Source organism: Mandrillus leucophaeus, unplaced genomic scaffold (assembly GCF_000951045.1).
Source record: "Mandrillus leucophaeus isolate KB7577 unplaced genomic scaffold, Mleu.le_1.0 Scaffold1421, whole genome shotgun sequence".
Classification (NCBI taxonomy): Eukaryota; Metazoa; Chordata; class Mammalia; order Primates; family Cercopithecidae; genus Mandrillus; species Mandrillus leucophaeus.
This window is the reverse complement of record NW_012101390.1, coordinates 414,807-430,650: the sequence shown is the minus strand read 5'-3', so window position 1 is coordinate 430,650 and position 15,844 is coordinate 414,807. Positions and strand designations below refer to the sequence as shown.

The following is a 15,844-nucleotide window of genomic DNA, read 5'->3' as shown; positions in this document are numbered from 1 at the left end:
ATTTGAAAAAATAAATTAAGTGACCATCTTTCATGTGGTTTTGGGCAGATTAATCTTTGCTTCTTGCAAGAATTAAACAAGAAGGCAGATTTGCTCTGTGAAGAATCATAACATCACGGTCAAGAGCACAGGCTTTGGATTAAAATCAAACCACATTTGATTCTTGGTCAACAATTATGTGTTATATGATATTGGGAAAATGATTTAACCTTTTTTTGATGCCTGGCACATATAAGTACTTCAGGTTATTATTACTAAAAATGACAAATCAGTTTTATTAAATATAAATTAATCAAAATTGCATGTGAGTCCCAAGAAATTTGTGAGTTTGTTACTGTAATCAGAGTTAAATAAATGCTTGCTATGAATGACTCATGAAAAAAAAAAAAAAAAGAAGACATACAAATGCCCAACAGGTATATGAAAAATGCTCAACATCACTAATCATCAGGGAAATGCAAAACAAAACCACAATGAGATATCATCTCATCTCAGTTAAAATGGCTTTTATCTGAAAGACAGGCAATTACATATGCTTGCAAGGATGTGGTAAAAGGGAAAGCTTATACACTGTTGGTGGAAATGTAAATTAGTATAACCACCATGGAGAACAGTATGGAGATTCCTCAGAATACTAAAGATAGAACTACCATATGATCCTGCAAATCCACTACTGGGTACATATCAAAAAGAAAGGAAATCAGTATGTTCAAGAGCTACCTGCCCTCCCATGTTGATTGCAGCACTATTCACAATAGCCATAATACGGCATTGACCTAAGTGCCCATCAATGGATGAATGGATAAAGAAAATATGGTAGAATATGTAATGAAATACCATTCAGCCTTAAATATAATGAAATCATCCTGCCATTTGCAGAAACTTGAATGGAACTGAAGGTCATTACATTATGTAAAATACAGTAATCACAGAAAGACAAATATTGCATATTCTCACTTCTATGTAGGAGCTAAAAATTTGATCTAATGATAGAGAGTAGAATGATGATTAGTAGAGCAGGGGGAGGGTAGTAGGGAGGAGGGATTACAGGACGAAAAATAACATAAAGGTATTTATTACCACCGAATTATACACTCAAAATGGTAAAGATGGTAAAGTGTATATGTATTATATTACTTCAATAAGTAAAAGTAAAATAGATAAATAAATATTACTGAAGGAAACACAATGTGGCTATATGCTATGTACATACAAGAGACACATCTAAAGACATAAAAACACAGAAGGTTTGAAAGTATTGTGATGCACAAATATGTGTGTGGGAAAATCATAAACATAAAGATAGAGCTGTAAAGTACAAACAAAAGGGCATATTAAAAAATCCTCTTTGAGATAAAATATAATTACACTAACAAATGGAGTATCTTGAGTGGAAAATGTAACAACTCTAACTTTGTATGTTTCAGTAACAGGTACTCAAAATATCTACTGCAAAAAATTGAAGTACAAGGAAAAATCAACAAACCTTTAGACTCACAATAAGTGAAAGACCAATCAGACCAATAATTTATAAATTTAAAAAAATAGAACAACCCAGTTGGTAAGGATGAGCTAATAAACACTCATAAACTTATCTACTTAACACCAAGTAAAACACACACAGCACATTTACTTCCCACCCCACCCCTGACAAAAAAAATGACCATGTGCTAAGATACAGGGCAAATCTCAAGAAACACGAAAAGGTTTTACATCCTACAGACCATTCTCTTTCAATATGAGGCATTAAATTAAGAATCAATAACAAAAAATTTTATAGTTGGAAATTGAAAAACACTAAACAAATTTCAAGAAACAAAAAAGAAACCTTAAAGGATATTTGAAAATCTTTAGAAGTGAACAATAGTGAAAATGTTTACATATGAAATCTTGTTTGGGGCTCTTAAAGTGATGCTTCGAGGGAAATTGATATCCATAAAGATGCCTTAAAGATAGCCTTTAAGGAAAAGGAAAACCAATAAGTTAATCTACCTCAGGAAACCAAAAGGACCACAGAATACCCCAAGGAAAGTAAAGAAAGAGATGATCCAAATAAGAGCAAAAAATCAGTGAAACAGAAAACAAAAATAAATAATACAGATGATGAACAAAACAAAAATAAGGTTACTTTGAAAACACTAATGATACAGAAAATTTCTGATAAGTTTAATCGAGAAAACAAGACAGGGAGAATTGTTATGGGTAGGGGTAAGAATATGGGTACATGGAGCCCAATTACACTGTTTATTCTACTTTGGGGGGTGTGTGTGTGTGTGTGTGACATATGTTTTACATATATATTTATTTATAGGATATAAATATATTTATAGAAATATATTCATATGTATGATAAATGTATACATTTATAATTCTATATTATTTAATTTAAACCTAAAATAAATATATTTACATATTTGCTTTAAATATAAAGTATATATATATTTACATATTTATTTTAAATTTAAAAAAACTAAGGTTGGGTGTGGTGGCTCATACCTGTAATCCCAGCACTTTGGGAGGCTGAGGCAGGCAGATCACGAGGTCAGGAGTTCGAGACCAGCCAGCCTGGCCAACATGGTGAAACCCTGTCTCTACTAAAAAATACAAAAATTAGCCGGCTTTGGTGGTGCATGCCTGTAATCCTAGCTACTGGGGAGGCTGAGGCAGGAGAATCGCTTGAACCTGGGAGGCAGAAGTTGCAGTGAGCTGAGATCATGCAACTGCACTTCAGCCTGGGCAACAGAGCAATATTCTGTCTCAAAATAAGTAAATAATTTATATCCTGTAAATAAATTATATATATATTTATAGGATACCTATAGATGGATAGATATGAATGAGAGACAGTTAATTTGGGAATACTTATGAACATACACACAAATACTAAGAATAAAATAATAGTAAAACTAACTTAAAAATATATAAAAAGTTATACCTCCCTGTAAAATCAGATTTTTTTAAGGAATGAAAAGATGGCCTAACATTAGGAAATCTATTGATGTAATTAATTAATAACATTAACAGATTAGAGGAGAAAATTCATGCAATCATCTTAATACAGGCCAAAGGAAGAGTTACAAAATTTCAAATACATTCATTATTAAACACACACACACACAGCCCACAGGAAACTTTAATACAAAAGTGGCAATATGAAGAAACAGTGTCGCCTAGAGTTTATACTTTTGCTGATTCAAAAGACATAGACAATAAACAAGGTGGTGGCAAAGCCATCTTGTCTTTAGTGGTACAGATTGATTACTAAACATATAAAAAGATGCTTAAACCTCAAAGGTAATCAGAAAAATGCAAACAAAATAAATTAGATACCATGTTATACCCATCACAGTGTCAAAAATAAAGTATAACAATACAAAACATTAGCAAAAGTGCAGAGAAATTGAGCTCTCACACACTGCTATTGGGATTATAAATTGATACGATTCATCACAAGAGTATTTGGCCCTAAACTGAAAAAAGGTAAAAATGTGCAAGCCCTAACAAACCACAAATTTTATCTTTAGGTGCACACCCTAAAGAAACTAAAAAATGTTTACAAAAATACGTGTACAAGAATGTTTGTTGTATTACTGCTTTTTAATAGCCAAAAAAGGAAACAGCTCAAATACACATTAACAACAGAATGGATGAATGTATGAATACATATTCATACAACATAATAATTTTTGATAGTTAAAATAAATGAATTAGAGTAAAATACATTAAAAAGTAGAGCTTTTAATACATGGTAAAAAATAAGTTGTAAAATGATACACATACTATGGATGAGTTTTATATAAAAGTTTCAAAATACAAAAGCCACTATTTGTTATTTATGAATGTATGTGATATATACATTCTTATTTATAACGTATGCATATAAATGACAAAAAGACAAAAGCAACTTCATGGTTGTGAATATCTTTGAGGAGGGAGGGAAACAGAGAAATGGTATCAGCGTAAGGTACACAAGTAACTTTTCTTGTATCTTTAAATATTATTTTCTAGATAATATGCCATAAAAAGACATACGGCACATTTTTAAGATTTTAAAATGTTGGATGATCATATTTATTTTTTCTCTACACAGAGAAATTGACGGCATAAAATGACAAAGATTTTCATCCAGTCTGTGCCTCAGACTGCCAGTAAGGGAGAATTTGAAGTAGACATAGCTACTTTTTCCAGTACTAGAGAGGAAACAGGTATAATAATTTCAAGTCTACTGCCACCCAGGAAAGAGATCCCTGTGCTACTGTCCTTTTAATTAACAGGTTTTTTTTTCTTCATGGTGTTTGGATACTAGGATAACTGCATAATTTTCATAAGTAGTTGTCATATCAGAATGTATGTTATCTGAATCTGTTGTCTAGAATGATTACTATAATGTCTTTTTCTGTGTTATTTCCCAGGCTTCCATTTTATTTCTCTCATTAAGCTAGATGGTTAGTTCTTTTATTGTATTGTATACTTGCACCGTTACCTGATTGTCCACTGTATACTCTAGGAAATTTTCTCTACACAGTCAAAACTACTGAGGAAAATCACAAGGTGATTATTTGCCCCTCAAGTATTCCATGACCTTTGGCCAAAAGCAATCAGATTTTGACCTAACCATTCTAGAAATGTAATCAATTCCTTCCCTGAAAATTGATCCCTTGTATATGCTCCAAGGATGACTGCCTACGAATTGACAAATGAATTCTGTTGTTTTGTGAGGCATTTAAATCACATCTTCCAGATAATAAGCCTAAGTCTGCCTCCTGGGAAAGACACTTAATACATTTTCTACACAGGGCAGAGATGACACTTAGTTCTTGGGGAAGCATTTCTGTCTTGTTAGAGCTTGAATGGCTTCGACTCTCTAACACTGTTCGATGTGTCAAAGCAGGCTCCCAGATAAAGCCTGCAAAGTTTATTCAGCTTTAGCAGTGTATGGGGCCAAGGTACTTTTAACTGCATTACAATGAAGGCCTTGCCATTTTCCCATTACAAGGGCCACTCCCTCTTATTTTGGCCATCCCATCTTTCCTCTGCTCTTCACCTTCTCTTCATCATTCCCTATTTTGAAGAAACATAATCGATATCCTGATTTCAGATGTATTTAGCCCATGAAATAGTCTTATTGGCATTGTTTATATGTCCTGGCTGTTCATGTTACATAAAAATATCCAAGGAGATTCCTGGTCATAGACTCCTAGAAAAAGCTCAAGGACATGGATTCCTTTCTATATTGCATCTGGAAATGCCATATCCTGTGGAATAAGAATAAATTGAAAGCCTAAAATAGACAAAGATTCTCATCCAGTCTGGGCCTCAGACTGCCAGTAAGGGAGAACTTGAAGTAGACATAGCTACTTTTTCCACTACTAGAGAGAAAACAGGTAAAATAATTTCAAGTCTACTGCCACCAAGAAAGAGATCCCTGTGCTACTGTCCTTTTAATTAACACATTTTTTTTTTTTCTGCATGGCGTTTGGGTACTAGGATAACTGCATAATTTTCATAAGCAGTTGTCATATCATAATGTTATATGAATCTGTTATCTAGAATTATTACTATAATGTTCTCTTCTGTGTTCTTATTTCCCAGGATTCCATTTTATTTTGCTCATTAAGCTGGATGGTTAGTTCTTTCATTGTATTGTATACTTGCACTATTACCTGATTGTCCACTGTATACCCCAGAAAATTTCTCCGTGGCAGCTGACGCTAGTGGCACTAGCTGGCACCTAGTGGGATCTAAGCAAAGTGTTCCTGGGGAGAGGGTGAGGTTAATAATACCAAAATTGGCATTTTAAGTTTCCCAGTTATTATCTCCCTTACTCTCCTAACATTACTCCTCTTTTCCCTCTTTATTTTCTCACTAGTTTTCTTGGTATAGTTCAGATAACTATTTGTTGATTACACACCACGGGACCTTGGGTTCCTGCACCTCTGACATGCTCAAGGACTAGAAGAGAAGGTGGAGCAGTGCCTGGAGCCTTAGGATCTTGAGAGCTAGGATGGAAGCTAAGTCAGAAGGGAATTTGGACCAGATAGAAGAGCAGCCAATGTTTTTCTCAGCTGTTACTTTTCTGCTTTCCTTCCAGTGACCAACAATATGCCTAGAATTATATTCCTAAGCCACTTGCCCACTCTCTCTGCATTCTGATTCTTTGCAACCTTTCTCTTATTGCCACTTTCACCCTCTTCCTATACATCTGATGGAGAAAATGGTCTAAACTCTCCTAATAATAGATAATTATAGAAGGTTGCATGGCCCCAGTTCACTCAAATTGGGATAGTCTTTTTTGTTCTGTTTCTCTCCTAGGAGATCATGGATACAGGATTGGCATTACTACTGAGGAGCTAAGATGCTTTGTGTGACCAGGAAGCTCAATTTGTTGCAAATGAATAACACAACCCTCACCACGAGCCTGTGAAACTGCCAGGGCAACCATTTTTCAACTTATCTCTTGTACCCTGAATTAAATTTCTTTTTTTTTTTCCTTCTGACTTTCTTCTTAGAAACATCTACCAATGTTTAGCTTTCATCTTTGCTCAGTTCCCTGCTGTCATAGTTCCTTATTTTCATGAGTGGAGAAGCCACCAAACCTAGTAGCTGAAGCTTGGAGTCATCAATCATTGACTCACCAGTCTTAATAATCACCATTGTCTCCTGAGGAAAGCTATTTTCACTCTTTATCTGAAAGGCTTGCAACTAATGTTTAATATCATCTCAACAAACACATACAGAGGACCTCTGTCAGGTTCTGTGCTAAATACTGGAGAAACAGAGATGTCCCTGACATGTTTTCTGTCTTTGAAAATTTTTCAGCTAAGTGGAGGAACACAGTCATTATTTTTCCCTCAAATTTGATTTGTTCCATCTCATTTATTCTTGCACTTAATAAAAAGTTGGGAGTTTACCATGTACCAAACACTGAGTCAGACATTTATGGTATTGGGATGAACAAAACAGACATGGCTTATACCTTCATGGAGCTTTTGTCAAAAATGCTGAGAAGCTGTGTCTGTAAGGGCCAGTATTTGGCCAAGGAATGTAGTGGGTGTAAAATATTATGGGTGGTGGTATGTCAATGTTCAAAGTGGCAGCATAATTTCCCCCTTTATGAACAAAAGACTGCCTCTATTTCCTTAGGAAAGCATTTTGGGCCAAAACTCCCTCTTTTCCTGGAAATGAGCAAAGAATCCAGGCAGCCCATATTTTCATCAACTTTTCCAAGTAGTCTGTGGTCTCAGGGGAGCCTGCATTCTTGGTGAAACTAGTTGCCAAAGTCAGAAGACTGCCTAATGTTTTACCCAAATGCATCCCTGACCCTGGGATCAATTGAACAATCTACTTAGTAGTACAAAAAAAAACATTTCTCAAAACACCCGAAATATGCTTTTTAGCCAGAGTGATTGTAGTTATTCTGCCTTGTGACAGGATGGACATGCAGCTAAAAATAATGTGAAATTCATTTGATCAAACTCTGCCCTCTGTATCAGGAAGGTGCCATTCTGTTGCTTCAGCTAAATAATGTAGAATAAGAACTAACAAGCAATTTAACATGAAATTTCAAGAGAGATAGACAGAAAGTTCCAATTTTTAGAAATGTCTCCAGAGCCTGGGCACACCCATACACACCTGCTATGGTGAGGAAGCAGCAGAGTGAGGAGCTGGCTGGAACAGGGACTGTGTGTGTCCTTCTCTGGTATGCCTGGGTTTAGGTATCTGTTTGCCTGTGTGTGTCTATAGAATTTCTAGAATAGTGTGTGGGCTGTGTACCCTATATGTATTTGTTATGTGTATGTATATTTGTCTGAATGTTATTTGTGGTTGTTGGTGCATGAATGAAAATGAGTGAGTGAGTGTATGTGTGTGTGAAGAGCCACTTCATTTATCTTTTTTATAAACATCCTAATTAATTCCCAACAATAGAAAAAGAGCTACATACACCTAGTGAGTATGGTTGTTTCCAATGGCCTGTGAGATCTCTAAATATAGAGCTTCCTAGGGCCCTTTAATGCATAGTTGGGCTCCTAAGGAGTACTTGTTGAATGATCAACCGGCAACAATTTTAACACATGCCTGGATTTTAACACATGCCTGTGGGAATTACTAGTCAACAAGTTGACAGAGGGTAAGGAAGACATACAGGCTTTCTTGCTATCCCTAAGAAAGAGCCATGTCCTCCATTCTTCATATCATACATACCCCTTAATGAGCTCTCCCTGTGTGTCAAATGCTGTTAAGTGCCAGGGAAGCCATGGAAACTTGGTACTTGCCCTAGAGGAGTTCAAAGGAAGTCTAATGTACCCTTCTCTTTATTCTACACTTGAAAGACAAGGTTCAGACCTCTCCTTTACCCGTGCCTGGACTTCCAAACATTCACATACTGATTATTTCTTCTCCTGAGAACTAGCCAGCATTTCCAACTGACTCCTAGATCTTGCAGCTGATTGAAGAGTCATGTAAAATCAACAGGCCTAAATCAACTGTCAGGCTCCAGACTTTTCCCCTTTGTACTCCATCCTGCACAGACCACCAGATCAATCATTCCAAAACAACACATATATTTTTACTGTCCTAACAAAATCTACCCAATGGCTCTGCATTACCTATAAGAAAACCTCTACCACTTCCCTATACAACTGTTTGTGTTAGTCCAACAGGTGGAAAGAAGCTTTGTCCCCTGCCAAGTAGTAGTTCCACTGAAAATAGACATACAGAAAAAACTCTAAGTAGTGAACATGGGCATTTCATTATCTTCAAATATATTTTCCCTGATACTAGGATTTTTATTTGCAACACAAAGTCAGTCATTCAACAAAAACTTATTGAGCATCTAATAATGGCCAGGTATATAAAGCAGATAATAGCTTCTTTGTGTCTCTAAATCATAATTATTCAGTTGAATATTTGATACTCACTATATATTGATAGGTTATCTATTTGAGTGGGGCCTTCTGCTTCAACTCTCCACTGTATTCTTTGTTTTGAAGACAATGGATAATGGTGAGAAAAGGGGCCACCTTTTGCTAGCTCTGCTGTGCCCTGCCCTATCCCTTTTTGAGTCTGCAGTGAAACTCTCTCCATGCCCAAATCTGTACAAAGAATAGTTTCCAGAAGTGATTTAGATTCTTTCTCCAAACTATTTGTATCATTTTGGCCAGTCCATGTCCCTAGTGGATGAAGCCCAGTTGCAAGGAACAGACTTCTTGAAAGTCTGTTTTACTAAGCTGCTTTACTGAGAATCCCCACCACAATTCTCTCCTAATATGACCTATCTGTACCAGTATGTGTGGTGCCAGCAGAGTGTGAAGGGAGAAGTGAGGGAAGGTTTAATTGAGGATAGGGAGCCAAACCAAGTTTTGAACGATGTGTCATGGGAGAAAGATAAGGGCACCCCTGAAAGGGCTGTATATATTACATGTGAATAGGTGAGGAGAGCAGGGCAAAGATGGATTGGCTAAATGTAGGGTGGCGAGGGTAGGAAATTCGTATGAGAAAAGACCACTCCTTAGAATATAGCTACAAGGCCCTGCCTTAGGAAAGCTCCAATTTATTTTCTTTGGTCTAGTGCATCCTCTTTTACATTTAACTTTGCAAGAACTTACCATGTCAGTGTCTGACACAGGGCCAAAACTGGTCACGTAGATGTCAGTCTTCACTTCAGTCACTGCATCTGCGTGAAAGAAAGTAGAAAAGCAGAGTGTCAGGAAAGGTTTTTGTCTTAGCTCAGAGAGAGTCCAGTGCAGTACTCTGAATGACAGCCAACTTACTCCTTCTGAGAAAGGAAAACCCCTCAAAAACTTCTCATCTGTGCTATCTCTTCACAGGGAACATGCTGGGTACAGATTCAAAGTCTATCCCTTTAGATATCATTGAAAATGACAGCAGAATACCAAAACAACAAAGTTTAGATAGGGTCCTTAGAGATCCCTGACATTCACAGGAGCTGAGCTCTCACTGGGCTTACCCTTACCTGTAGTAGGTTACAAATGTTGCAATATCCAACACTCTTCCACTTCTAGGAAGATAGGATGATTGTGCTTCCACTCCCCTGTCTTTTTAAAGTAGAGAGGGGCAATAGGAATGGTTCTGGCTGTGGGAGAAAGTAATATGTGTGTCTCATGGCTGGAACAATTAATGTCTAATGCAAGACCTTCCATGCCATGATGATCATAAAAACACACATTGATGTGGTGCTACAATAAAACTGAAAAAGTCTGGAATGATGAGCTAATATATGGAGGACCCACTGCCCTGGAGAGTTGCCTGGATCCACAATAGACTTTGCATGACTGAGAAATAATCTTTTGGGGGGTTAAGTGTCCCATATTTGGAGATAATTGATATCATTTGATACACTCTTTGCATTGATTTTCCTTCACTGTAACCATTTGTTTTACTTGTCAATCTTCCCACCTAACCCAAGAACTTCTGAAAGGTTTATTACTCAGATGGTGCTCATTAAACATCAAGTTTTGCATGAATGGATTAATCTCATCACACATCGCATATTTGCCAAATTGGAAATTAATACTGTCTTAGTCCATTCAGGCTGTTACAACAAAATACCTCAGACTGGGTAATTTATAAAGAACATAAATTCATTGCTCACAGTTCTGGAGTCTGGGAAGTCTTCGATCAAGGCACCAGCAGATTCAGTGTCTGGTGAGGGTCCATTCCTCATAGATGGTGACTTCCATGTCCTCACATAATGGAAGGGGCTAGGGAGCTTGCTCAAGCTTCTTTTATAAGAGCACTAATACCAATCATGAGGGTGGAGCCCTCCTGACCTAATCGCCTTCTGAAGGCCTCAACTCTTAGTACTATCACATAAATTGCAGCATACAGATTGTGGGGAGACAAAAACATCCAGAACAGCAGTTACCCAGAGAAGTGAAGTTTTTCCACTACTGAGTTTCTCTTTTCCTGCTTCTCTCAGCCCTATTTACCCCCACTGCAGCCCAGTTAGCCTACCCATTCCTGCATACCTCAAATGGAGCATGAGATAAGGCAGGCTATCCCAGCCTTGCAAAGCCCATTTCAGCCTACCAGACACCTCAAGATTACAGTAAACCAAACAAGTCTCACTCCAGCCCACCACAGCTGACCTGAATTGAGCACACTAGTAACACAGTTAACAGGAGTAAAGCCTACACAAGACTTGATGTATGTCTATAATAGAGCTGGCTACTGCAGTTTATGGTGCTATTTCTTTTCTTTCACAGAAAGGTAGGGAACACATCTACTCCATCTGTATCATATTAGCTGTACTCATCCAGACCTGAGTTTTGGCCCAAATGTATTTTAGCTCTCATTGATTTCCCACTTTCCAGAACCATTCCTTAGGCTTAATATATTGTGCCCCTACTCAGGCATTTATGTGTTCAATATACTTAAGGCCACTACATTCATCCTTAAACATTCCCACTTTGAGAAGAGACTATGAGTATCATTTAATAATAATCAACACTATAATCAATTCACCAAAAGACACAATTTACTCCCAAGTTTAATCAGAAAATAACATGTCTCTGAAACTAGAACTGTGTTTTAAATAGCTGGGGTCTCATCTAGAGCAGAGGATTCTTTGGAGCTATTTCTGTACTTGAAGGAGAAGAGACAAAACTTCAGAACCCAGAATATGCTCCCTTAAGGTTTCTCCCTTCAGACACATTTCCAGGCTCATTGGCTAAAGAAGCAAAGGCCCTATACCTACTGTGTGACATAATGACCTCCAATTGTCCTATCCCCAAATACATAAAACAAAATACATTCATTAATGGAAGAAACCACCATTATATTTGAATCCAATATTTCAGGCAAAAACATTGCTGATACAGAATAACTTTCTACATCAATATGGTTGTAAAATTGTAAGATAGTCATGCAGACTTCCAACATCCTACAGATAAGAAGAGAGATAGTAGGGAAAGTCTATAAAATTTATAGGTGATATGGTTTGACTCTGTGTCCCCCTCCAAATCTCACCTTGAATTGTAATCCCCATAATTCCCATGTGTCAAGGCAGGACCAGGTGGTGGTAATTGAATCGTGAGGGCGGTTTTCCCCATGCTGTTCTCATGATAATGAGTGAATCTCATAATATTTGATGGTTTTATAAGTGTCTGGCATTTCCCCTGCTGGGACTCATTCTCTCTCCTGTTGCCCTGTGAAGAGGTGCCTTCCACCATGATTGTAAGTTTCTTGAGGTCTCCCAAGCCATGCAAAGCTGTGAGACAATTAAACCTATTTTCTTTATAAATTACCCAGTCTCACATGAAAAAATGCTTGTCATCACTGGCCATCAGAGAAATGCAAATCAAAACCACAATGAGATACCATCTCACACCAGTTAGAATGGCAATCAATAAAAAGTCGGGAAACAACAGGTGCTGCAGAGGATGTGGAGAAATAGGAACACTTTTACACTGTTGGTGGGATTGTAAACTAGTTCAACCATTGTGGAAAACAGTATGGTGGTTCCTCCAGGATCTAGAACTAGAAATACCATATGACCCAGCCATCGCATTACTGGGTATATACCCAAAGGATTATAAATCATGCTGCTATAAAGACACATGCACACATATGTTTATTGTGGCACTATTCACAATAGCAAAGACTTGGAATCAACCTAAATGTCCATCAGTGACAGACTGGATGAAGAAAATGTGGCACATATACGCCATGGAATACTATGCAGCCATGAAAAAGGATGAGTTTGTGTCCTTTGTAGGGACATGGGTGCAGCTGGAAACCATCATTCTCAGCAAACTTTCGCAAGAACAGAAAACCAAACACCGCATGTTCTCACTCATAGGTGGGAATTGAACAATGAGATCACTTGGACATGGGAAGGGGAACATCACACACCGGGGCCTATTATGGGGAGGGGGGAGGGGGGAGGGATGGCATTGGGAGTTATAACTGATGTAAATGACGAGTTGATAGGTGCTGATGAGTTGATGGGTGCAGCACACCAACATGGCACATGTATACATATGTAACAAACCTGCACGTTGTGCACATGTACCCTAGAACTTAAAGCATAATAGAAAAAAAAGATTAAATCTTGGCTAAAAAAAAAATTAAAAAAAAAAAAACTACCCAGTCTCGGGTATTTCTTCATAGCAGTGTGAGAACAGACAAATACACTGGTTATGGTGGGACTCAAGAGTTATTGGATAGGATGGCTTGATGGCAATCTTAACTCTAAAGTGACCAAGGAAGGTCTTCTATCTATATTGCCTCCTCCAGTCCTCTTCTAAGTACCTTTCTTCTATTTCTTTTTTTTCTTCCATCCTTCTTTCCTCTCCTCTTCATTCAACACCACTTCCTCTATTCCAATTTTCTTACCCGTCAGACTCTTTCCAAATGGGATAGAAATGGAGGAAGAAGGGATTTGGTGTTCAGTGTACCAGACCAGCTACCTACTAGACCAAACTTCCCAACATTATTTTCCTACTGTTCCCCACACTGTTTCTTTCCTAACAATCAATGTTTGCCTTTTCAATGAAAGCGAACAGGTTAGAAATAAGAATGGCACCAGATTTGCATCAACCAGAAATCCTTCATGCAGTCAGGTGTGGAAAAGGGATTGTTACTGCATCCTGGTATCATAAGTGAGAGAGGGCTCTGAATTTATGTTACCATCCATAGGCCTCTACTCCAAGCCCAGGCAAAAGCAGGGATATTTGACATGACTCCAGTGTTCTACATGGGGACCACTAGGCCTTGATGTCTAGCCCCATTTTCTGGCTAAGAAATCGAGTTGTCTTGGGGCGAGGCACCTGACAACACATGGAGAAGAACCCTGATGAAATATGATACAGTAGTTAAAATCATGACTAAGTTTGGATTTAGGCTCTGCCACTGCTCTTTGTGTGCCTTTGTACCTGTTTCTTCTGGAAAACTGAGATAATGATACTTCAGAATTGCTCTGAGAATTTAAGGAGATAGTATTTAGACCAGTAGTTAGAACAGATTCAGTGTTTAGTACATGTTAGCTAATGCTGCTGCTTAATACTATTTCTGAGACTAGATCACATGAGCCACCCATAAGGCCAAACGGGTAGAACTCACACAGATGTCTAAGGTCCTGGGTCCTAGACACTGAAGACAGTATCCACTCACCACTTCAGCTCCTCTATGTGAAGGAATGACTAGGAGTTTCCCATTTCATTTGATTAAGTGTAAAGGCCAGTGAATTAAACTGAAACTCATGAGGGCCACAATATACAGAGTCTAGCCTCTGTTGACAGAATTCTTAATAGAGACAAATATGAAATATTAATTAATGGAAGATAAGAAGGAATTTTTCTTCTCTTCTTATAGAACTGTTTACAGTTGCTGCTTGGCTCTTTCTTTGTTTGCTTCAGGGATTTAATTTCCTTCTAATGTTATCTTCTGAAACAAAATGTGAATACAATTATTTTTTCCTTTTGCAAATTTACTGCAGTATTGGAAGTGCTTGGATGATCCTCAAGTGGTCTGCACATATATGCATAATGTACACATATACATGATCACACACACCCTTAAACCTCAGTAGGACTCCCATTGGTAGGGAACTCATTTGCCAGGTCCTATAGTACTTCTGCTTGCTGCTAATCTGAAATAATAAATAAAGATGAGCCGATCAGCAAGTGATCACTGTATTTATGTTGAGTATATTGCTCATAATATACTGTATTTTCTGGTTTATATATGTCCAATAATTCTTGAATTTTCTTGAAACCAGTCTCTGTAAGTTTTCCATTTCTAGCTGCTCCACCCCAGCACAAACATGCACATTTATCTTAGTGCTACCCTTTGGACCCACACAGCAAAGTCTGCCTTCTGTTCCTTTTAAGATTTAAGAGCTTCAGAGATTTAAAGAAAATGATCCTTGTTCCCCTGTCTGCTCTTCTTGTTTCTTTCCATACTAAATGTCCCAAATTATATTGATTATGTCTCCCTTCTCTTTTTTTTGGCTCACCTTGTATTTTTTCTTTCTTTCTTTTTAAATTATACTTTAAGTTCCAGGATACATGTGCACAACGTGCAGGTTTGTTCCATAGGCACACATGTGCCATGTTGGTTTGCTGCACAAATTAACTCATCATTTATATTAGGTATTTCTCCTAATGCTATCCCTCCCCCTGCCCCCATCCCACGCCAGGCCCTGTGTCCAAGTGTTCTCATTGTTCAATTCCCACCTATGAGTGAGAACATGCGGTGTTTGGTTTTCTGCCCTTGTGATAGTTTGCCAAGAATGATAGTTTCCAGTTGCATCCATATTCCCGCAAAGAACATGAACTCATCCTTTTTTATGGTTGCATAGTATTCCATGGTGTATATACACCACATTTTCTTAATCCAGTCCTTCATTGGTGGACATTTGGGTAGGTTCCAAGTCTTTGTTATTGTGAATAGTGCCACAATAAACATATGTGTGCATGTTTCTTTATAGTAACATGATTTATAATCCTTTGGGTATATACCCGGTAATGGGATCGCTAGGTCAAATGGTATATCCAGTCCTAGATCCTTGAGGAATCCCACACTGTCTTTCACAATGGTTGAACTAGTTTACACTCCCATCAACAATGTAAAAGCATTCCTATTTCTCCACATCCTCTCCAGTATCTGTTCTTTCCTTTTTAATGATCACCATTCTAACTGGTGTGAGATGGTATCTCATTGTGGTTTTGATTTGCATTTCTCTGATGACCAGTGATGATGAGCATTTTTTTCATGTGTCTGTTGGCTGTATAAATGTCTTCTTTTGTGAAGTGTATGTTCATATCCTTTGCCCACTTTTTGATGGGGTTGTTTGTGTTTTTCTTGTAAATTTGTTTAAGTT

General features: G+C 37.6%; 1 protein-coding gene across 1 annotated transcript in view; it reads right to left on the bottom strand.

The window, feature by feature from the left end:
* Nucleotides 1–15,844, bottom strand: part of GABRA3 (gamma-aminobutyric acid (GABA) A receptor, alpha 3) — a 302,277-nt gene that overhangs the window by 99,280 nt on the left and 187,153 nt on the right. Inside the window, exon 4 of the mRNA XM_011974177.1 lies at nt 9,606–9,673. Within this exon, the coding sequence (XP_011829567.1) occupies nt 9,606–9,673 (68 nt within the window). The remainder of the gene's footprint in view (nt 1–9,605; nt 9,674–15,844) is intronic.